Here is a 17,400-nt window from a genome sequence, read left to right on the forward strand (position 1 = left end):
TAAGGCAGGGGTTACAGACCAAGAGAACGAGAGCGAAACCAATTAAGGTTAGAGTTTGGTTTATCATCCGAGAACACCGTTTCCTCCTGTAAATCAAATATATGTAAATGTCTGTGAAATTAAATGCTCGAATGTTTTTTTTTCTATTTAAAAGCCACAAAATACACCGCTACTCAGTAGTGAATCCCAGTCGCTTTCTCAAGTGTTCAGCTTATGATTGAAATCTCTCAATCATTAAGACCAGAATGTCCTGATAGCTTACTGAATTTACGGACTGAAGCTGGAGGAGGAAACGTGGGAGAATCCTTTTGTATATACCCAAGACACCCAGAATGTAGACCTACATCACAGATGTTACAGTCATCTAACAAGGCAGACACTTTTTAGCTTTAAAAAAATTCTATGTACACTAGTGATAGGGGTAAAATCAATACAATTTCATATCAATTCATCTATCACCACACTGACTCGAAAATTGTAATTGAATTCACTTTTAATTTATACATTTGCATGTAAGGTGGCTGCGGTTCCGGTTTGATCCTACAGGAGGTGCACTCCAAACTATTTACACTATCGCACCATCCTGTGCGGGGGAGAATTATTTCTTAAGACTTTTCAGAGAAAAAAAAACCTAATCAGGATATCTATAAGAGCATTATCCTTACAAAATTACCTAGATATTACGTAAACAAATATTTGTATTGGTAGTTCCTAATGATTCCTATCCCTAATGTATGTAACAAAGACCTTAAATGACCAGTAGGAGCTGAGTTCAAAAGTTAGTCAATCCCCATAGACCCTCTCCCCCCCCCATATTAAAATATCCAACTTTACAACAGCAATAAATTCATTTACATCCCGTCATGATTTCTCATTTATGACAACTGTACAGGGAGTGAATTTTTATGCAACTCATCAATTAAATTTGAATTAAGCCATAAATCTATGCATAGTTAGGGACATGGGCGGTATGAGTGACAGCTGCATTGTGGGTGTCAAACCACAAGCTGTCTGCTATGCATCACTTTAGCTAATCAGCCAGCTCAAATCATCTTCATAATATATATATATATATATATATATATAATCACTTTATTGGCCCAGGATGTAGGGTACCGGTGATTGACTTTATTTATGTACTAAGGCACTCGATTAAACATTAACCAAATCATTTTAGCTGGAGTAAAGCTAAGCTTTTATGTGATAATGGAGTTAGTTATGTAGGTCCCAAACAACCAAGCTTTGTTTAGCGAAGCAGCTCCTGTCAGGATGGTGACAGAAGCACACTGCAAAAAAACCTATAGGTGATGTCACTGAGGGTTTGTCCAGTTCTTATACAGTCTACAGTCAATCTGTTCTATAAAGAAATTTCAGGAGCAAGTCAATGAAAGAGGAAACAGGATGAGAAAATATGGATATAATAAACAAGGTCAGCCTCACAGTGGACATTTTTTGACACCTTATTTTTATGATATAATGCACAAAGTAAGGTAAGCTCTCATTTTCTTCCAAAGTAAAATATGCAAACTTTTTATAGGGAAAAAAAAACGTGATCCTAAATGATAAGATCACTCATGAGAACAAACGTTTCCAGACTGAAGAAAGAGAAAATAAGATTACACAAAATCATTCTTTCTTTAAAAAATAATAAACAGTCCTTTATGATACCAGTGTGAAACTGGTCAGGCACACAGTCATGTGACCAACAAATGACCAACCTACAAGTCCAAAAATGTGTAAAAATTCATGTACAATAAAGATTGTTAACGATAGGGGGAAATTTATTATTGCTCCTCTTTCACTTTTTTCTTCTTTTTCTTCTTCTTCTCTGTAGTCTGAAAATAAAAGAAACAGAGTACAAATAAGCAAGCAGTTAAATAATTTAAATTATGTATAACAGTGAGAGGATCCATTAGCAGACACAATACCTCTTCTGTGAGACTGATTGCTGCCTCTTCTTCCTCCTCCTTGGGCTCCTCCACCTTCTTTTCTTTCTTTTTCTTCTTCTTCTCTGTTGTCTGTAAAAAAATATATATATATTAAACGCGTTATGAACAAAACGAGAAGCAATTACAAAAGAGATCGAACATGCCACGGCTCTCAGTCCTCACCTCTTCCGAAGGACCGGCCTCAACTTCCTCCTCTTGCTGCTGTTTCTCGTACTTCTTTTTCTTCTTCTTCTTGGGCGTCTCCGTTTCTTCTGCAGCTGCCTCTTCAGCTTCTGCGAGCAAAGTGTCCGGATTCATATTCATTTTAAAAGTTTTCTTTGAGTCAGTGGAACCTCACAGAAATCTTAAAATGCTTCATTGGCCAATTTTATTAGACAAGGTTGCGCAGTTGTGTTTTTACTCTCACCTTCTGTCGGCGTTTCCTTCTTTATTTTCTTGGCTTTAACCTCCACGGGCTTGTCTTCTTCCTCTGCCTCCTCCACCTCCTCGATCTTCCTCTTCTTGGCGGCGGTTGGAAGCGTTGAGTCGCCAGACGGGTCGTACAGCTTCACATCGCTGTTAAAGGAAATAAGCAGTAAAAGAGCGATGTTTTGAAAATCGACAACACGTGTTCACCCTGGACACAAATCACTAGCTGCACTCGCCCTCACCTCTGGTGCTGGTACTTGTCCGTTCGAGCTACGGTTTTTCCCGACCCGCTGATGCGCCTCATCTGAAGAGCAAACGGAAAGCAAAGAGCTTAACAACATTCAACAAATCTTTACACACTTCGTCATCACGCTGGTCTAGTCTAAGCTCAGATGAGGTAGTGACAAAAAGGCCACACGGAGATTTCAGGAATGTGACATGATGTCGTTATCATCACTGCTTACACAACACACATACTGAAAATACTACAGATCTGCAAACACACCCCTTTCTCTTCAAGCTGGCGTAGCCGAGCCTCCAGCTTGGCCCTGTTCTCCACTCCCATCTCGGCGTTGGTGTCTTCGCCCAGCGCGTCGTAGCGGATAGCCAGAGCCGTCTTGGCCGCCAGCATCCTCGAGATTTTGCCCTTGTTTTTGGCAGTGGTTTGTCCCACCAGGGACGCGTGGTAGATGAGACCATATTTGGGCGTGTCCCGTCTGGTCTTCAGCGCTCTAAAAAGTGCTTTCTCCGCGCCCAGGATCTGCACTGTAGACGCAGGGTGTTTCGCCAAGTTCAGCAAGGAGCCTGGTTAGAACAACAAGACAGAAGAGGGAAGAAAAACTAAGACGTGCAGGAAAAAAACAGACACCGATAATGTTATGACCACTGTTATGTAAATAATTAACTACATTAAAATGCATCCGGTTCTCACTAACTGTGTTTCGATAAAGGCCGAGTTCTAGATCTTTACGTGAAATCAAACAAGTTCAGGACTCACCTGCGTGAGAGATGAGCCGAGCTCCTACCAGCTCTCCCACCATGACGGTCAGATTTGGTGCGATGGCCATCATGCGGTTTTTCAGGTAGTCGTACAACTGAGTTCGATACTCAGAGATTTCGATAACCTTTTTATTGAGGGGGAAAAGAGAAGGGGGAAAAAAAGAAAATACTCTTATACACGCACATATAATTAGATTATGCATGCTCCAAGGGACATGAACGTGTTACACACTTGGTCGCACAGATGCATGATGTTGCTGATGTCCTCCTCGGACACTTCTGTTCCCATAGAGATCTCCGCAGCTAGTTTGACCTCGCCCTCGACCTCCTCCGGGAGCAAGTCGGACAGGTCGGTGCTGGACACGTTCGTGCGGTCACCTGTATACACACAGAGGATCACATTTTGTGTAGGTAGTTAAACGATTAATGATGCTTAAATGGTGTTTCATTTACATGGTATGATGTTAATCTAACTGTGCAGCAGGTAAGGAGTAAGGGTAGGCTGCCAAGTTAATCTGCAGCTATTAATATCCTACAACAATAAGAATTCAGCTCTGTGATATGAGAATTACTTTACTGGTAGTTCTAGACAAGTTCTGTTCCGGGAGCACGTTCGCAAGTCCGATTTTGTTCTTAAGTCTGACAAAGTGAGCATTATAGTGAGAAATATACAATGCAATGCATACCAATCCACATGGCTAAATATGTCCCTTTTCCCCACACTGCCATCATGTGGCCAAAAACCATTATCACGAGGAAGGAAATTAATCTTACAGTGCACCTTTAAATCGCGAGAGGAATCCCGGACGCCATTTAGTCCCAGAACTGTTTTCCACTGTGTTGGACTGTGAACTCTGTTGAGGATTTGCTGAATTTAGGATTATTTACCATCAGGACATTCTATTATCGTGCTTCCCTACTGATTCATTGAAAAAGGGTGGGGCTGACTCATTTCTCCGGCATGCCCGAATGTAACTTGCATGTTTGTAAGTCAGGGACTAAACCGTTTTTACAGTAGTTACACCACACGCATCAAGTTTACTCACCAATCTTGCGGACGGTCTTGCAGAACGCCAGGTTGTCTGTGACAATCTTGCCTAGCTCTGGGAAGTGCCAGCCGTACCACTCCCGACAGCGCATGATGTAGTTATTCAACTCCTTGTCCAGATCGTCCAAGAGAGCTGTAAAACAGAGAAGACGTTCAAGTGAGGGAGGAAAACACTGATGCCAGCGCGACCGTAGTGCTAAGCTGAACGCAAGCTCAGATGAGGTAGTGACTTAAGACACCTTCATCGATCTCAGGGTCTTTGACACAAGGTCATAAATCATCAACGCTTGCTTTTTATCAGTTTTAAAAAATTTTATTTAAAAAGGGAAACTCACATATGGCTTGAACGATCATGGTGTCCACTTTGTCAGGGCTGAACTTCAGCTTATAACGGGAAAGGCTGGGTTTGGGGGGGAAAAAAAAAGGGAAAAAAAAGGAAGCACTTGAGCATGAAATTGAACACGCAATAACGTAACAGCACCATTCATGTGATTGCTGTCTCAGTGGTAGTGACGAATGGTGGTTGATTTCTTCAAAGAAGTCAGTCATGCAACTAATCATTGACAGCACATTTAAAAAAAGCGTTTCTGTATACGTGAAGGCTCCCCACCTGTGCGCCAGACCCAGAGACATGGCGCTGATCTCTCTGGGAGGAAGCCCGGTGATCAGCCCCTCCATCTGCGCCCTGATGCCCCTCATGAGCTCGGCCACAGCGGGACTATGCACGCAGCTCAGGTTCAGCTTGTCCTGGAAAATGACAATCCGGTTGTAGCTTATCAAGTAAACTGTAAGTGCTAAAAAATGTTTTTATAAATAAAGTAACATTGTTTTGAGCCTGGACATGGATCTTTATTCGAGCTCTCTTACTTTAATGACCCCTCCCAGTTTGGCGTCTGTAATCGCCAGCTGCTCGTGAGCCTCCTTGGCCACCACTTTTTTCAGGACCTTCTTCAACGTCTTTCCGATCTTACCCTCCACCAAAGCGGTGGCCGCTGAAGAGAGAGGGAGCAGTAAAGACACAGACCAATTATTTACATGATTAATATAAATTTGGTTTAAGCTCAATGGATGCGTTGAATGGACGTTGTCTCAGTGGTAGTGACGAAGTTACTGTGTAGTGACTTCATACAGTCATGTATTCAGATTAACAGATACATCACTGACAAGACGTACATGCACAGAAAAAGCAAGTAAAGTAAACGAGGTGGTACCTGCCAGCGCCTCGGTCGTGTCCTGAAACTTTTCAAAGTGTTTCAGCTTCACTCTGTAATAAGAGCAGACTGAATATAAGCAAGTTGGGTATTTGTGGACAAACCTGGCAATCCTGACTGTTTGCATGCAAAGATATCTTATTTGCAGCTTTACTTTTACTATATATATATACACACACACACACAGTAAAGTTAAATAAGTAAAATGAGTTGATAACTTGAAGTCACTCAACAAGGAACAACTGTGACATGATCAGTATGACATCACAGTAAGCATCACTTTACAGTCGCTAATGGGGCAAAGGTACAGACTCAACATGCAAGCACCATGTGCAAGCATATGTGAGACAGCGAAGTGCATCGGCTGCTGGTCATCTCAGGGCCACTGATGGTATGATAATACCGCTCTTTATTTATAATAAGGACTGATCACTTGAATCTTGATTGAGTTACTTGATATTTAATTTATTTACTATAGTGCTCATTACAAGAGAAAGAGTAACTTATGTTATGCTGTGATTGTTGTTTAAGTGTTTCCATGTATTCATAAAAAATGTGATATGATGTGTATTACATGTCCTTTAACGGATTAAAAAAATAGTATGTGTTAGTTGTGTTAGAAGCTTAGTTAAATAATTCTGTTGTTTTTGTTTAAATAGAAGTGATTTAACTGTTATTTATCAGGAATAGTGATGTACCATTTTTCGGGTTTTTCATTTAAGGTTATTGAGCTAGCACTCTCTCAAAAAAGAAAAATCGATTCAATTATAAATCACAATTTTTTTTTTGTATGTGGTGATTTACACAACCACACGGACTCCAAAATCGATTTCTACTTTTATAATAGGGATGAACCAGATGATCATCTAGTGACCAGAACTGGCTGTTCTTCAGTTGAATTGACCATGACTGATCAAATATAACAGATTCTGTACTGAGTGCGGGCGCTACCAAGTGGCGCAACAGAAACACAATTTTATTTTATATTCCGTTACATTAAGAAAAACTACACATGGTAAAATTCTCTGACTGCATTTTTCTCCAAGGTCTGTGAGCAAATTAGTCACAAACCCACTCATTAAACATGGACAAGACACAAAAACACAGCGAGCACTAATTAGCATTAATCGAAAAGCTTGTGCATTAAAAGCCTGGAGTGTCCCCGTTGGAAGCCGCTGCCCCGTGTGCTCACTTTGGTGGCATTTGAGGGTGCAAAATATTGCTGTTTCTTTACAATCCTACAGATGGCACACTCTTTAAACATTTTAACCTTGTGGTATTTATTGTCCAGGTTTGTTTAGAAATAATAATTATAACAGATATATGTGCTGCTCAGTTAAATGTACTTAAAGTTAGTTTATATCGTTTAAATGCAGAGATTAGTTTGTAAGTGAGAAAACTAATGTTATAACTTTTTTTGAGGTTTAAATAGGCAAGACAATTGAGGGAAATTTTTGTAATTTAAAAAAATCAGGGTATGTATGAAATCGTGATACTTTTAGAATCGAATTAGCACCAAGGTATTGTGATATTGTATCAGGAGGTGACTGCTGATTCCCATCCACAGTATTTAAAGTCTAAGAGTCGACTCGTTTCAGTAAAGACATAACTTGATAACCTCCTAAATCAGATCATAATCATATCAGTGTTCATATAAACCATGTGATGTGATCAGTGGATCCAGGAGAGCCAGGATCCCCTCATAAGATCTCTCACATTTAAACACAAAAAAAGACATTTCTCACATTTTATTGGCTTTCTCTGGTGTTTCAAACTCCTTCCACAGGCTGTCCACCTGCTGGAGCTTCTGCTCATCCAACACCTGTATTGAAATGAAAAAAGAAAAAGAAAAAAAAAAGACATAATATAAGTAGGATGTTGCATATTACAGAACCAGCACTATTTTTTAAGCTAAGGCTGCTAGCTCAGTCCGACACACATTGCCCTTACTAAATCAATAAAAAAAAAACAATTAAAACATATTATATAGCATATCCATCTAATATTATTACAGTCATTACTTTAAGTTATATTAACTCTACAGAACATTAACAGAAAGCGTTACTTGACCTCACGTGCGCTAGTTAGCTAGCTAGTCTACTTAGCCAGAAAAACGTGTCACTAATGCAAATAAATGGCATACATACCTTAAATATGGCATAGCCGGCAGCTGTCTCGAACAAAACTAACATTTTCGACGGTGTGTTTTCTGACGAAAGTGATCAATTTTAACGCTCTCCGCGGAGAGAGCGTGATTAACTAGCAGAGCACATGAACTTCTTACCACGCGGTACGAAAAGCTGGGGGTTACTACTGCGCATGTGCAGAAAAGCACCGCGCGGAAGATGAATGCGCATGCGTAAATCTACAGCTCAACTTCAGCAAAAAGTGTTGCCAGATGCATTAGTTTCCCCCGAAGACAACGTTTAAGATTTTTCCTAAAATAATTTAACAGCAGTATTTATTTTAATTTAGTTACATAGATGTGATAGCATTTATATTTGCAAATAAACAATGTTGCCTTGCACCTCCAGGGTCCAGGTTCGATTCCCAGCCAGGTTCAATTCTTGTCCTGGGTGTACCCTGCCTAGTTTCCTAAGTCTCCTAGGATAGGCTCCAAGGCCCGTATTCATAAAGCTTTTTAGAATTCTCTCAGGGAGCTCCTATCTTAACCTAAATTTTTCTAGCTGGGAGTCTTAGACTAAAAGTGATTTAGAAAAATTCTTAGAGCAACTCTAAGAGTACACAAACCTTTATCTTAGTGAGGAGGTGTGGTTGACCCCGTTGCTAGGGATGATGCAGTAATTCAAGGACTGTGATTGGTTGATTAAAAATTGCCTCTGACCTCTGTAAAGGTCTTGAAATGCGTTCTTTGTGAAAATAGAATAGACAGTGAAATCATAATGTTTGTATATAAAGAAATTGTATAATCATGACTACAGGCTACTGTATGCAAAGTTTATGTTATAGACTAAACATCTTAAAGAGATATCTTTAATTAAAACAGCCAAATGTTGAAAATGTAAAAATACTTTTGAAGCAACCAATTTCCACACAGTAATTAGTATATTTAAGTTTTTACATTTATTTACCACACTTATTTTATTTTTATAGGAGCAAAATGGCTCACCTTTCACCAATTTACTATTAACTTAAATACTTTACATTTTACAATTCTTATACCGAACTATTGATGATGATGATAATGGTGAAGATGACACATTTTAAATACATGAATACATTTTAATATACTCATCGATGGTTAGTGGATTTGAGATGACATAGATTTGGCAACCCTACTGCTGCTTGTCTGATCCGAATGTCAGTGTGAAGTTCTTGTTTTTTCTTGTTTAACTTTATTAATTAACACGTTGTTAAATCAGGTAAATTAAATTAGCAGCTTAAAATAAAAATTTTGCATTTTGTGGGTGTTTCTCTGTGTGTGTGTTACATATAATTATCACAGCTTAATATCTAAATATTAATATATAGAGTTTTAAAAGGTGTGTAAATGCACAGACTTTACAAATTTCAAATTTTATTTGTCACATACACAGTCATACACAGTACGAAATGTAGTGAAATGCTTATACGACCGCCAGTGACCCTAAAAGAGAATTAAAGCTTATAATAAGGAATAAATATGAATTAAAAAAATACGATAGAAATATTTAATTGAACTAGGATAAAATCCTAGTTCATCATTATGAACATTATTATATAATTGTGTGGGGATTTTTTAAACAATTATGTTTATAATATTTATAAAACCGAACACGATTTAGATATTTTAGAAATGTCCTGAAATGTTTTCACTTTAGGAAGGAACGGAAATTTAACTTTTGTTCCGAATTTCATATTTAAAATGGTCCCAATCGACAGTACAGGGTGTATTTCCATCACCTGAAACGTTGACATAAAACCTTAAAGGTGATTTTATTAAGTCTGAGTTGAAATCCGGCGGAAAACACCGTGTGTGTCCCACAGGAGCGCTATGAGCTGATCTGAGCTCCCTCCTCTTACTCTACTGAGAGTGTGTATGTGTGTGTGTTACTCCTACATTACACACACTTCATTTATCACTACCCTGAAAAGACTTGTACTCTGTGGAATATCATGTCAGACACGGTAAGATTATCCACCATTCAATACTTTTCTAAAATGAGGAACATTTCCTATATTTTTGTGTATACAAAGCTAACTAGATAAGCTAAAAGAGCATTTACTTAGCATAGCTCTCATGCTGCTAGCGTGCTGATTTTGACCACAGATAACCGTCGAGATGTGTATAATGGTTTCCTGTTGTATTGTAATACCTAATGAATGTCTATTTTGCTGTATTTGATTAATATACATATATTGTGTGGGTTACGTTGGCTAGCTAGCTTTTTAAGCTAGCATGAGACTTGGTTATTTCTTTACGCTGATATTCAGGGAAATTCCGCCTCCTGCGCTGGGATTGGCTAAGATTTTACCTCCTTTAACAGGATTGGCTATTTGTATTCACCCTCCTGCATTAGGATTGGCTCAAAGAATTCGTGCTACTCCAGAAGGTCGGCCATGTATAACGGGGTAAACTCGTCAACGACGCCGCCATATTAGAAAGGGCACATTTTTTTACGGTGATGTTAAGCCTACGAGATATTATTTATATTTTGTTATATCACCGGGGGTATGCATATATTATACTACTTACTTTATTATATCCTACACCTCAAAGTATAAGGCATTTATCAAAATTTGATAGATATTTCAACTTAAGTTGAACTGTAATTTTTTCACAGAGCTGCATTATTTTACTTTCCAATATGGCGAACAAATTGACGTATGGCTTTAGCTAGCACTGATGACTAATTCGCGTCTGAACTATTCAACCAATCCTTATTCAAAAACAGGTTCGTACGAGCCAAACAACGCACATGAGCCGTCTACTCCTGACCAATCCCGTTACAAGGGATGGGTCATGTCGCAAAGGAGATGGGGGGAAAAAAACAACACTGGCTACTTTTTAGCCAGTTAGCTGTGTGTTAAATATGTTTTAATTTGAAGACGTAATAAACTTTACACATGTGTGACATTCATTTCCAAAGTGTTGTATATAGTATGAAGATTATTGTGGGAATTAATTCCAACAAAAATTTTTTTATGAACGTGTAAAAAGAAAGGGAACATTTGTAAATGCTAAGCTTCATGCTAGGTTAGCAAAAGGTTGCGAATTAGCCGAGGTGATTAGCAGGTCGCCAGTGTTTACAGTGGAACTTTCTCCAGCCAGCTTTTACCTGTTTACTACTTCAAAATGTGCCATAAACATGTTCAGTATGTTAATAACTTTAAAACAACATTTATGAACATAATACAGAACAAACAACTAAAGAGTCATTCATTTTGAGTGCAATCAGGTGTGTTTGTTGGGTTTGTTGGGCATAGTACACCATATGTTCAAAAGTATGTGGACACCCGAGCATCACGTTTACCACAAAGTTAGCAGTAGACGACGGTAGAATAGATGGTACATCGAATGTCATATCATGAGAAGTTCCTGAAACCCATGAGGTTACATGGCGTTCACATACTTTTGCCTAGAGAGAGAGAGATAATGTGTTGAGTTTTAATCGGGTGTTCTGGTGTTCACAGGAGACGAAACCATCTGGTGACGGAGCAGAAAAGAAGGACGGAGAGTACATTAAACTTAAAGTGATCGGCCAGGTGAGGAAAGTTAGGTTCGCTTTACAGTCTAGACGTGCACTTAAGTGCAATGGTTTTAAAAGGTCGCATGGTGGCTTGGTGGTTAGCACTGTCGCCTTGCACCTCCAGGGTCCAGGGTCTGTGTGCATTGAGTTTGAAAGTTTTCCCTGGGTTTCCTTCGGGTACTCTGTTTTCCTCCCACAATCCAAAGACAAGTAGGTTGGGAACGCCAGTTATCCTTACCTGCATGTGTGACTGTTGACCAGAGTTCCTGCCAAGGTTATAAAATACAATACATTGCTAATCATCATTGGGCTCCACAGTCTCTAGTTGGACTACAGAGGGTTGGATGTATGGATGGAATAGTTTTTAAAAAAAGCAATCACCGGATCAGTTGCTGTCTTGGACAAGCAGAAGCTCATGTCATCCCTCGCTTCGAAATGCTCACAAGCTGCGTGTGGCGACTAACGGAAAGAAAAGCGCATGCGGGTGGAGTAAGGTTCATCATGTTCTTTATAGCCTGGACTGCGTTCCATTCCACAGTGTATTTTAGGACGTTTTTAACGGAGGGCTCTGGGATTGTTCTCGAAAACACTTGACTCCAAAGTCTGGTTCATTTAATCAGTGAGAACACAATCGCTCTGCGCTCAGGAACCGTTGCCGAGTCCACTTGACGAGATTTAATACTCCGACAGGGATTGAATCAGATATGGAATCCAATCGTATCTCAAGTTACAAGTAGACTGCTGTTTAGTCTCCTACGAAATCTCGTCCTCTAACCTACACAGCCATAGCTGATACAGTAGGAAGGCACCCGAAAGCATCTCTTATTACGTTTTTTCTGAAATATCAATAATATTAGTCATAGCGTGAAGATTAATGTTAAGATCATTCTCTTCTTCCCTTGTGTTTAATGGCTGTTTACAAACCAAGTAGGTGCATACTGCCACTTGCAGTGTAAATAAGCAAGTGTACTCACGAACAGAAACAATGTGGTGTGTTCTCGGGGACGCTTGTGTATTTACAGGAAATATCAGTTATGGGGACTTCCCTCAACATTTGGAAGATCCTGCGCAGGCATCACTTGCTAATGTAAGCATCTCGGATACATGTTTTGCTGCTACTGTGAAAATTTCTGAAATGAAAATTTATTGAAACACCATTACAAAACTTATACTGTTGAAAAGTGTGTAACTGTTAAATAAATTATTTGATTAATTTACTAGATGTACAGAGAAATTATTATTGTGCATTTTTTTCCTTTTTATATACTTGTCTTATGAGTATTATTTTTTTCCTTGATAATAATGATTATAAGTATATAAATCTCCTTTCACACTCGTTTTTTTATTAATCACGCTCCAGCAAGGCACAATGACTGATGGGATATTTTTTATGTCCATTTCCGGTGAAGTGATAAACCGTTGTTCGTTTGTTCCCCACACCCTTTGAACTGAGCAGTTTATGCACCCCTAGCCGATCGGAACGCATCACTGCTCTAATCACAGAAAAAAATCTTCTTTTATTATATTGCATTCTCCCAAACAGCAGCATGTTTTAGGGCTGACCCATAAAACGCTCGCCTTTTGTCTGTCTCTTCCAGGACAACAGTGAAATTCACTTCAAGGTGAAAATGACAACGCATCTAAAGAAGCTGAAGGAGTCGTACAGTCAAAGACAGGTAACCACATCCTAACCACATAACACCGTGAGCAGGCATCACGTTAGTGCTTTTATTTTGCACTTCAATGTCACCCGGTGATGTCAAGACTTGCTCAGACAGGTGCGTCCAAAACAGGACCAAAACTTAACAGCGGCATGATGGAGTCGCTTCAGCCAATCGGTCCTGCTTATTGAGTTAATGATATATTCTTCCAGCGGTTTGTGTTCAGCTCAGGAGGTAAACAGCATAGTTGTAGACATCAGGTTCTCTTTATGGGCTGTGCCCCTATTATTATTATTATTATTTATTTATTTATTTATTTATTTATTAATTATTGTAATAAAATACGAAAATATTTGGTTCATGCTGTATTCTTGCATGGGAAAATAAACACTGAATATTATTTTTTTGGTAAAATTTATATTCTTTAAAAGATTTTGCCAGGTCCTCTAAAAAAAATGTCTTAGATATACACAGAGTGTAATGTTAATGTCACGGTGCTGGATTGTTTTACAGGGTGTTCCCATGAACTCTCTACGGTTTCTCTTTGAAGGCCAGAGAATCGCAGATAACCAGACTCCCAAAGCGGTTGGTTTTACTCCTTTCTTTCCTTTACCAGATTTTTATTTACATTCCCTCATTTGGCAGTCGCTTCTATCCAAAGTGACTTTCAAATGAGATCTTCCCGTGCGTCTCACTGGCCAAACGTTTGCGTACAGTCAAAAGAAGAATGTTTCCTAATGAATTTGAGAACTATCTCGGAGTCTGATGATGTCAGTCGAGAAAATTTTAGCCTTTCTCTGTATTTATTTATTTTCTGGACTAGGTCAGTGTAATGTACGAGACTAGTTACAAGCTTGAGTTAAACAACAAAACCGGATTTTTTCAAAACACCAAATGGCATTGGGTAATGAAGTAACAACAACAGTTTTAAGGCATGAACACTTACGTGCATTTGCAAAACCCATCAAGCACCATGATGAAACAGGAAAGCAATCCCAGGAAAGCAAGACCAAAACCTACCTCTGCTGCAGAGGAGAAGTTCAGAAAGCTTAGCAGATCATAAGTAGCAGACACATCTCAATATCAATGGTTCAAAGGAGATTATTGCAGATTTTGGACATTTTCAGTATTGCTTTACAGTGTAGAAAGAATTACAAATCAGGAAAGGTGTGTCCAAACCTTTCACTGGTAGTGTACATGTATGTGTATATATGGTAAATACATTTACATTTCATTAACATTTAGGCATTTGGCAGACGCTCTTATCCAGAGCGACTTACATTTTTATCACATTATACATCTGAGCAGTTGAGGGTTAAGGGCCTTGCTCAAGGACCCAACAGTGGCAACTTGGTGGTTGTGGGGTTTAAACCTGGGATATGCCTTAACCACTGAGCTACCCCTGGCCCTGTATATATAAAGATACTAGGAGTATACAAGTCATACCAGGACTTGTGATGAAAACTCAAGAACGGAACAGTTATGAGACTCTTGGCCGCGGAAAAAAATTTGAACAGTGTAAACGTTGACAATCCCGGCCGATGTAGCTTGGAGCCTGCTGTAGTCTGATCCTTGATTAACGGATAACTTGTCGCCAATTTTGCGAAACTGTCTTCAACGCCACTTGCACGTTACAGGAACTCAGCTGCGAGTTATTGCCACGTCCCAATACAGGCCCGACCTTGCGCCAAGCCATTTTCACACGTTTGGGCCATTAAAGAATTTCCTAGGAGGCCAGTTCAAATTAAAATTTTATTTGTCATCTACACAGTCATACACAGTACGATATGCAGTGAAATGCTTAGACAACTGCTCGTGACCTTAAAATAAAAGACTATGAATAGGAAATAAATATAAAAAAATTAAATAGAAGGTAAATTTAACTAAGAAAGAACAAAATTAAAATAAATTAAATAACTGTACAGAATACACAATATAAGAAAATATATAGAGCAATAAGAAAAATTGCTGTACAAAGTAGATATAGATTTCATGGAATTTTTGTGTAGAATAAAGTTAGATATAAATGGTAATAAAAATGGTAATGTCCAAATGTCCAGTGTTTCAGTTGTGACGCAGACAATCTGATCATGACTCCTTTGTACTGAGAGAACTTTCTACCTTGAAACAAGTGCATTAGTGTAGCAAGGGACTATAAAGGGAGTAAATATACCAAGGCAGTTTATAACTGTGTTCTATTATTATGCGCAATCAGAAGTACCGGTTTGATTTGAACGCCCCTTGTATACAGAACATGATTGCGATAAAACATGGATTACTCTGTGGCTTAAGTAAAAGTGTATTAAATTTGGGTTCCAGTTTAGATCGCTTGTTTGCTTAGTTTATCTAGAAAGAGAAAAAAAGAAAAGAAAGGCGTGTTTGATTCATTTCCTGCAGTCGAGTCATTTCAGAATTTCAATAAAATTCAATAGGAAGTGGATAATGATCTTATTGAAACACTCTGTTGTTTTAGTTCTCCGGTAGTTAAGGAAGTCTGAGAGTGAGAACAGACCAGAGCCACTGTCAGTCGGTTTAGTTAACACATCTTGTGTGTGTCTCTGTGCAGTTGGGGATGGAGGACGAAGACGTGATCGAGGTGTATCAGGAACAGACTGGCGGCTACTGGAACGACTAGACCTTTCCTTCATCTCTTTTCTTTTTAAATCTTAATTTTTTGTATGTATGATGTTGATTTCTTGCTGTTTCCTTTTGTCTTTCTCCCGGAGGGAAATGGGGGAAAAAAAATCAAAAAAAGAAAAAAAAAAGGGAAAAAAAAAAGAAAACCATCTGGATCAAAGTGATACTTTGGATAATCTGCTGCTGTGAGTGAGAGACAGGGTTAGAAGGGTAGGAACGAGGATCGATAAAAGAATAAGGAAAAACCTAACCTTTTTTTCAACCCTCCCTCTCGATCTCTTTCAGTCAGTCTATCCCCATCACTGTCACTTCATTTATTTCTGCAGGATAGACACTAAACCATTTGTTAAGTCTACTCCTATACATAATTATCGAGGGTTAATACATGTTGTAACAAAACGTAATACATGTTATTTTTTGTTTGTTTGTTTGTTTCATCATTGCCTTCATGTTTGTAAAAATGCATAACGCAATAAGGCCCTGTTTTAAGAATACATAAGAACGATCTCTGATCAACACTCAGGGGCGACATTTAAACCATGCAGAAATCTCTCAAACACGTGTGATGAGGAGGAGGAGGAAGATGATGTCATCACTGCACATTTAGCTGTTTAGTCTACTCTTTAGCTTTCGTTTTCATTCATGTGAACTGGGGATGACTTGGTCCAGATGGTTTATGGACTTCGAAAAGATTATTTTGCTTTTGTCTTTTTTTTTCTTTCTTTTTTTAAATAAAATGTGTCATAAAATCACTTATTCTGGTTTGTGATCTTTTCTCATATACACTTAAAACATATACAGATGTTTTACTTATTAAAACTTGTGACTGCTGTTGGGCAGAAATAGATCTTAATGGTTATGACTAAAACATGCTTGAGGTTGTATAGTTTGGACGCTAGGTGGTGCTATCTCATAAAAAAAACAACAAATAAATAAAGGGCTTAAGCGGCACTATGGTTTGGTGCTTAGTACTGTTGCCTTGCACCTCCTGGGTCTGGGTTTGATTCCCGCCTGGATTCCATTCCTGCCTCTGTGTGCATGGAGTTAGCTGGGGTTTCCTCCGGGTACTCCGGTTTCCTCCCGCAGTCCAGAGACATGCAGATTAGGTTCTCTCTCTCTCTCTCTCTTTCTATATATATATGTACACACATATATCCAATTTTTTTTTATTGCTCTTATTATTACTTAATTTGCATTAAAGTTTTAATGTAAAGTTTAATATTTTGTATTCATTAAATTAAATATGTATATAGTTATATATCATTCTTATAACACAGCTGTTTTTTATGCAAATTGTAAATTCTTACAAGAAATAAAATTGTGAAAATAAAACGAATAAACTAAACGAGTGAAATAAAAGGAATTATGGTGCAAATGTAGCATCATAACCAGGGTTTGATTTGAGGTGGGATGGGTGGGGATGGCATCCACACTGTTGAAAAACATGACAAAAACCATCCCCTCTATAAAACCACCAGCCCCCTTACCATCCCCTTCAGATTAATAATGTTATGTTTTATGTAATATTTGTCATGAAAATTAAATGTTGAATCTCCCTATGTATGATCATTTTCGAACTAATAACGCAGTTTAGCCAATCAGAATTCAATATTGTAACGTGCTGCTCATGAGCTCATGGAAGTGTGCGTACTTTTTTTTATACTCCCAAAAATGTAATTATTTCATTACTAATGTTTATGTAATTTTTTTTTTTATATATATAATTTTCCCCAGTTGAAAGCAATGGAAAGGATCAAATGGTAGTTTTGACAATTGCATGTTTAAATGCTTGTGTTG

General features: G+C 38.4%; 2 protein-coding genes and 2 non-coding genes across 4 annotated transcripts; 1 reads left to right on the top strand and 3 right to left on the bottom strand.

Moving 5' to 3' along the window:
- Window positions 1–1,402: 1,402 nt before the first annotated feature.
- Window positions 1,403–7,928, bottom strand: nop58 (NOP58 ribonucleoprotein homolog (yeast)). The gene is made up of 15 exons (XM_053497662.1): window positions 7,763–7,928; window positions 7,361–7,437; window positions 5,616–5,668; window positions 5,272–5,396; window positions 5,015–5,151; window positions 4,740–4,804; window positions 4,403–4,537; window positions 3,589–3,734; window positions 3,355–3,481; window positions 2,863–3,161; window positions 2,600–2,661; window positions 2,356–2,504; window positions 2,112–2,221; window positions 1,929–2,018; window positions 1,403–1,835 (listed from the first exon to the last, which is right to left on the bottom strand). The coding sequence occupies exons 1-15, from the start codon at window positions 7,805–7,807 to the stop codon at window positions 1,785–1,787; spliced, it is 1,671 nt and encodes a 556-aa protein (XP_053353637.1). The 5' UTR covers window positions 7,808–7,928; the 3' UTR covers window positions 1,403–1,784.
- Window positions 2,739–2,822, bottom strand: LOC128527283 (small nucleolar RNA SNORD11B). The gene has a single exon (XR_008360863.1). It is a non-coding gene; the product is annotated as a small nucleolar RNA SNORD11B (small nucleolar RNA).
- Window positions 4,611–4,696, bottom strand: LOC128527284 (small nucleolar RNA SNORD11B). Its single transcript, XR_008360864.1, has one exon. It is a non-coding gene; the product is annotated as a small nucleolar RNA SNORD11B (small nucleolar RNA).
- Window positions 7,929–9,592: 1,664 nt separating the features above from the next.
- On the top strand, window positions 9,593–16,355 carry sumo1 (small ubiquitin like modifier 1). The gene is made up of 5 exons (XM_053499668.1): window positions 9,593–9,743; window positions 11,250–11,321; window positions 12,904–12,981; window positions 13,480–13,551; window positions 15,533–16,355. The coding sequence occupies exons 1-5, from the start codon at window positions 9,732–9,734 to the stop codon at window positions 15,599–15,601; spliced, it is 303 nt and encodes a 100-aa protein (XP_053355643.1). The 5' UTR covers window positions 9,593–9,731; the 3' UTR covers window positions 15,602–16,355.
- Window positions 16,356–17,400: the final 1,045 nt, after the last annotated feature.

The sequence above is a fragment of the Clarias gariepinus genome, chromosome 6 (genome assembly GCF_024256425.1).
Source record: "Clarias gariepinus isolate MV-2021 ecotype Netherlands chromosome 6, CGAR_prim_01v2, whole genome shotgun sequence".
Lineage (NCBI taxonomy): Eukaryota > Metazoa > Chordata > Actinopteri > Siluriformes > Clariidae > Clarias > Clarias gariepinus.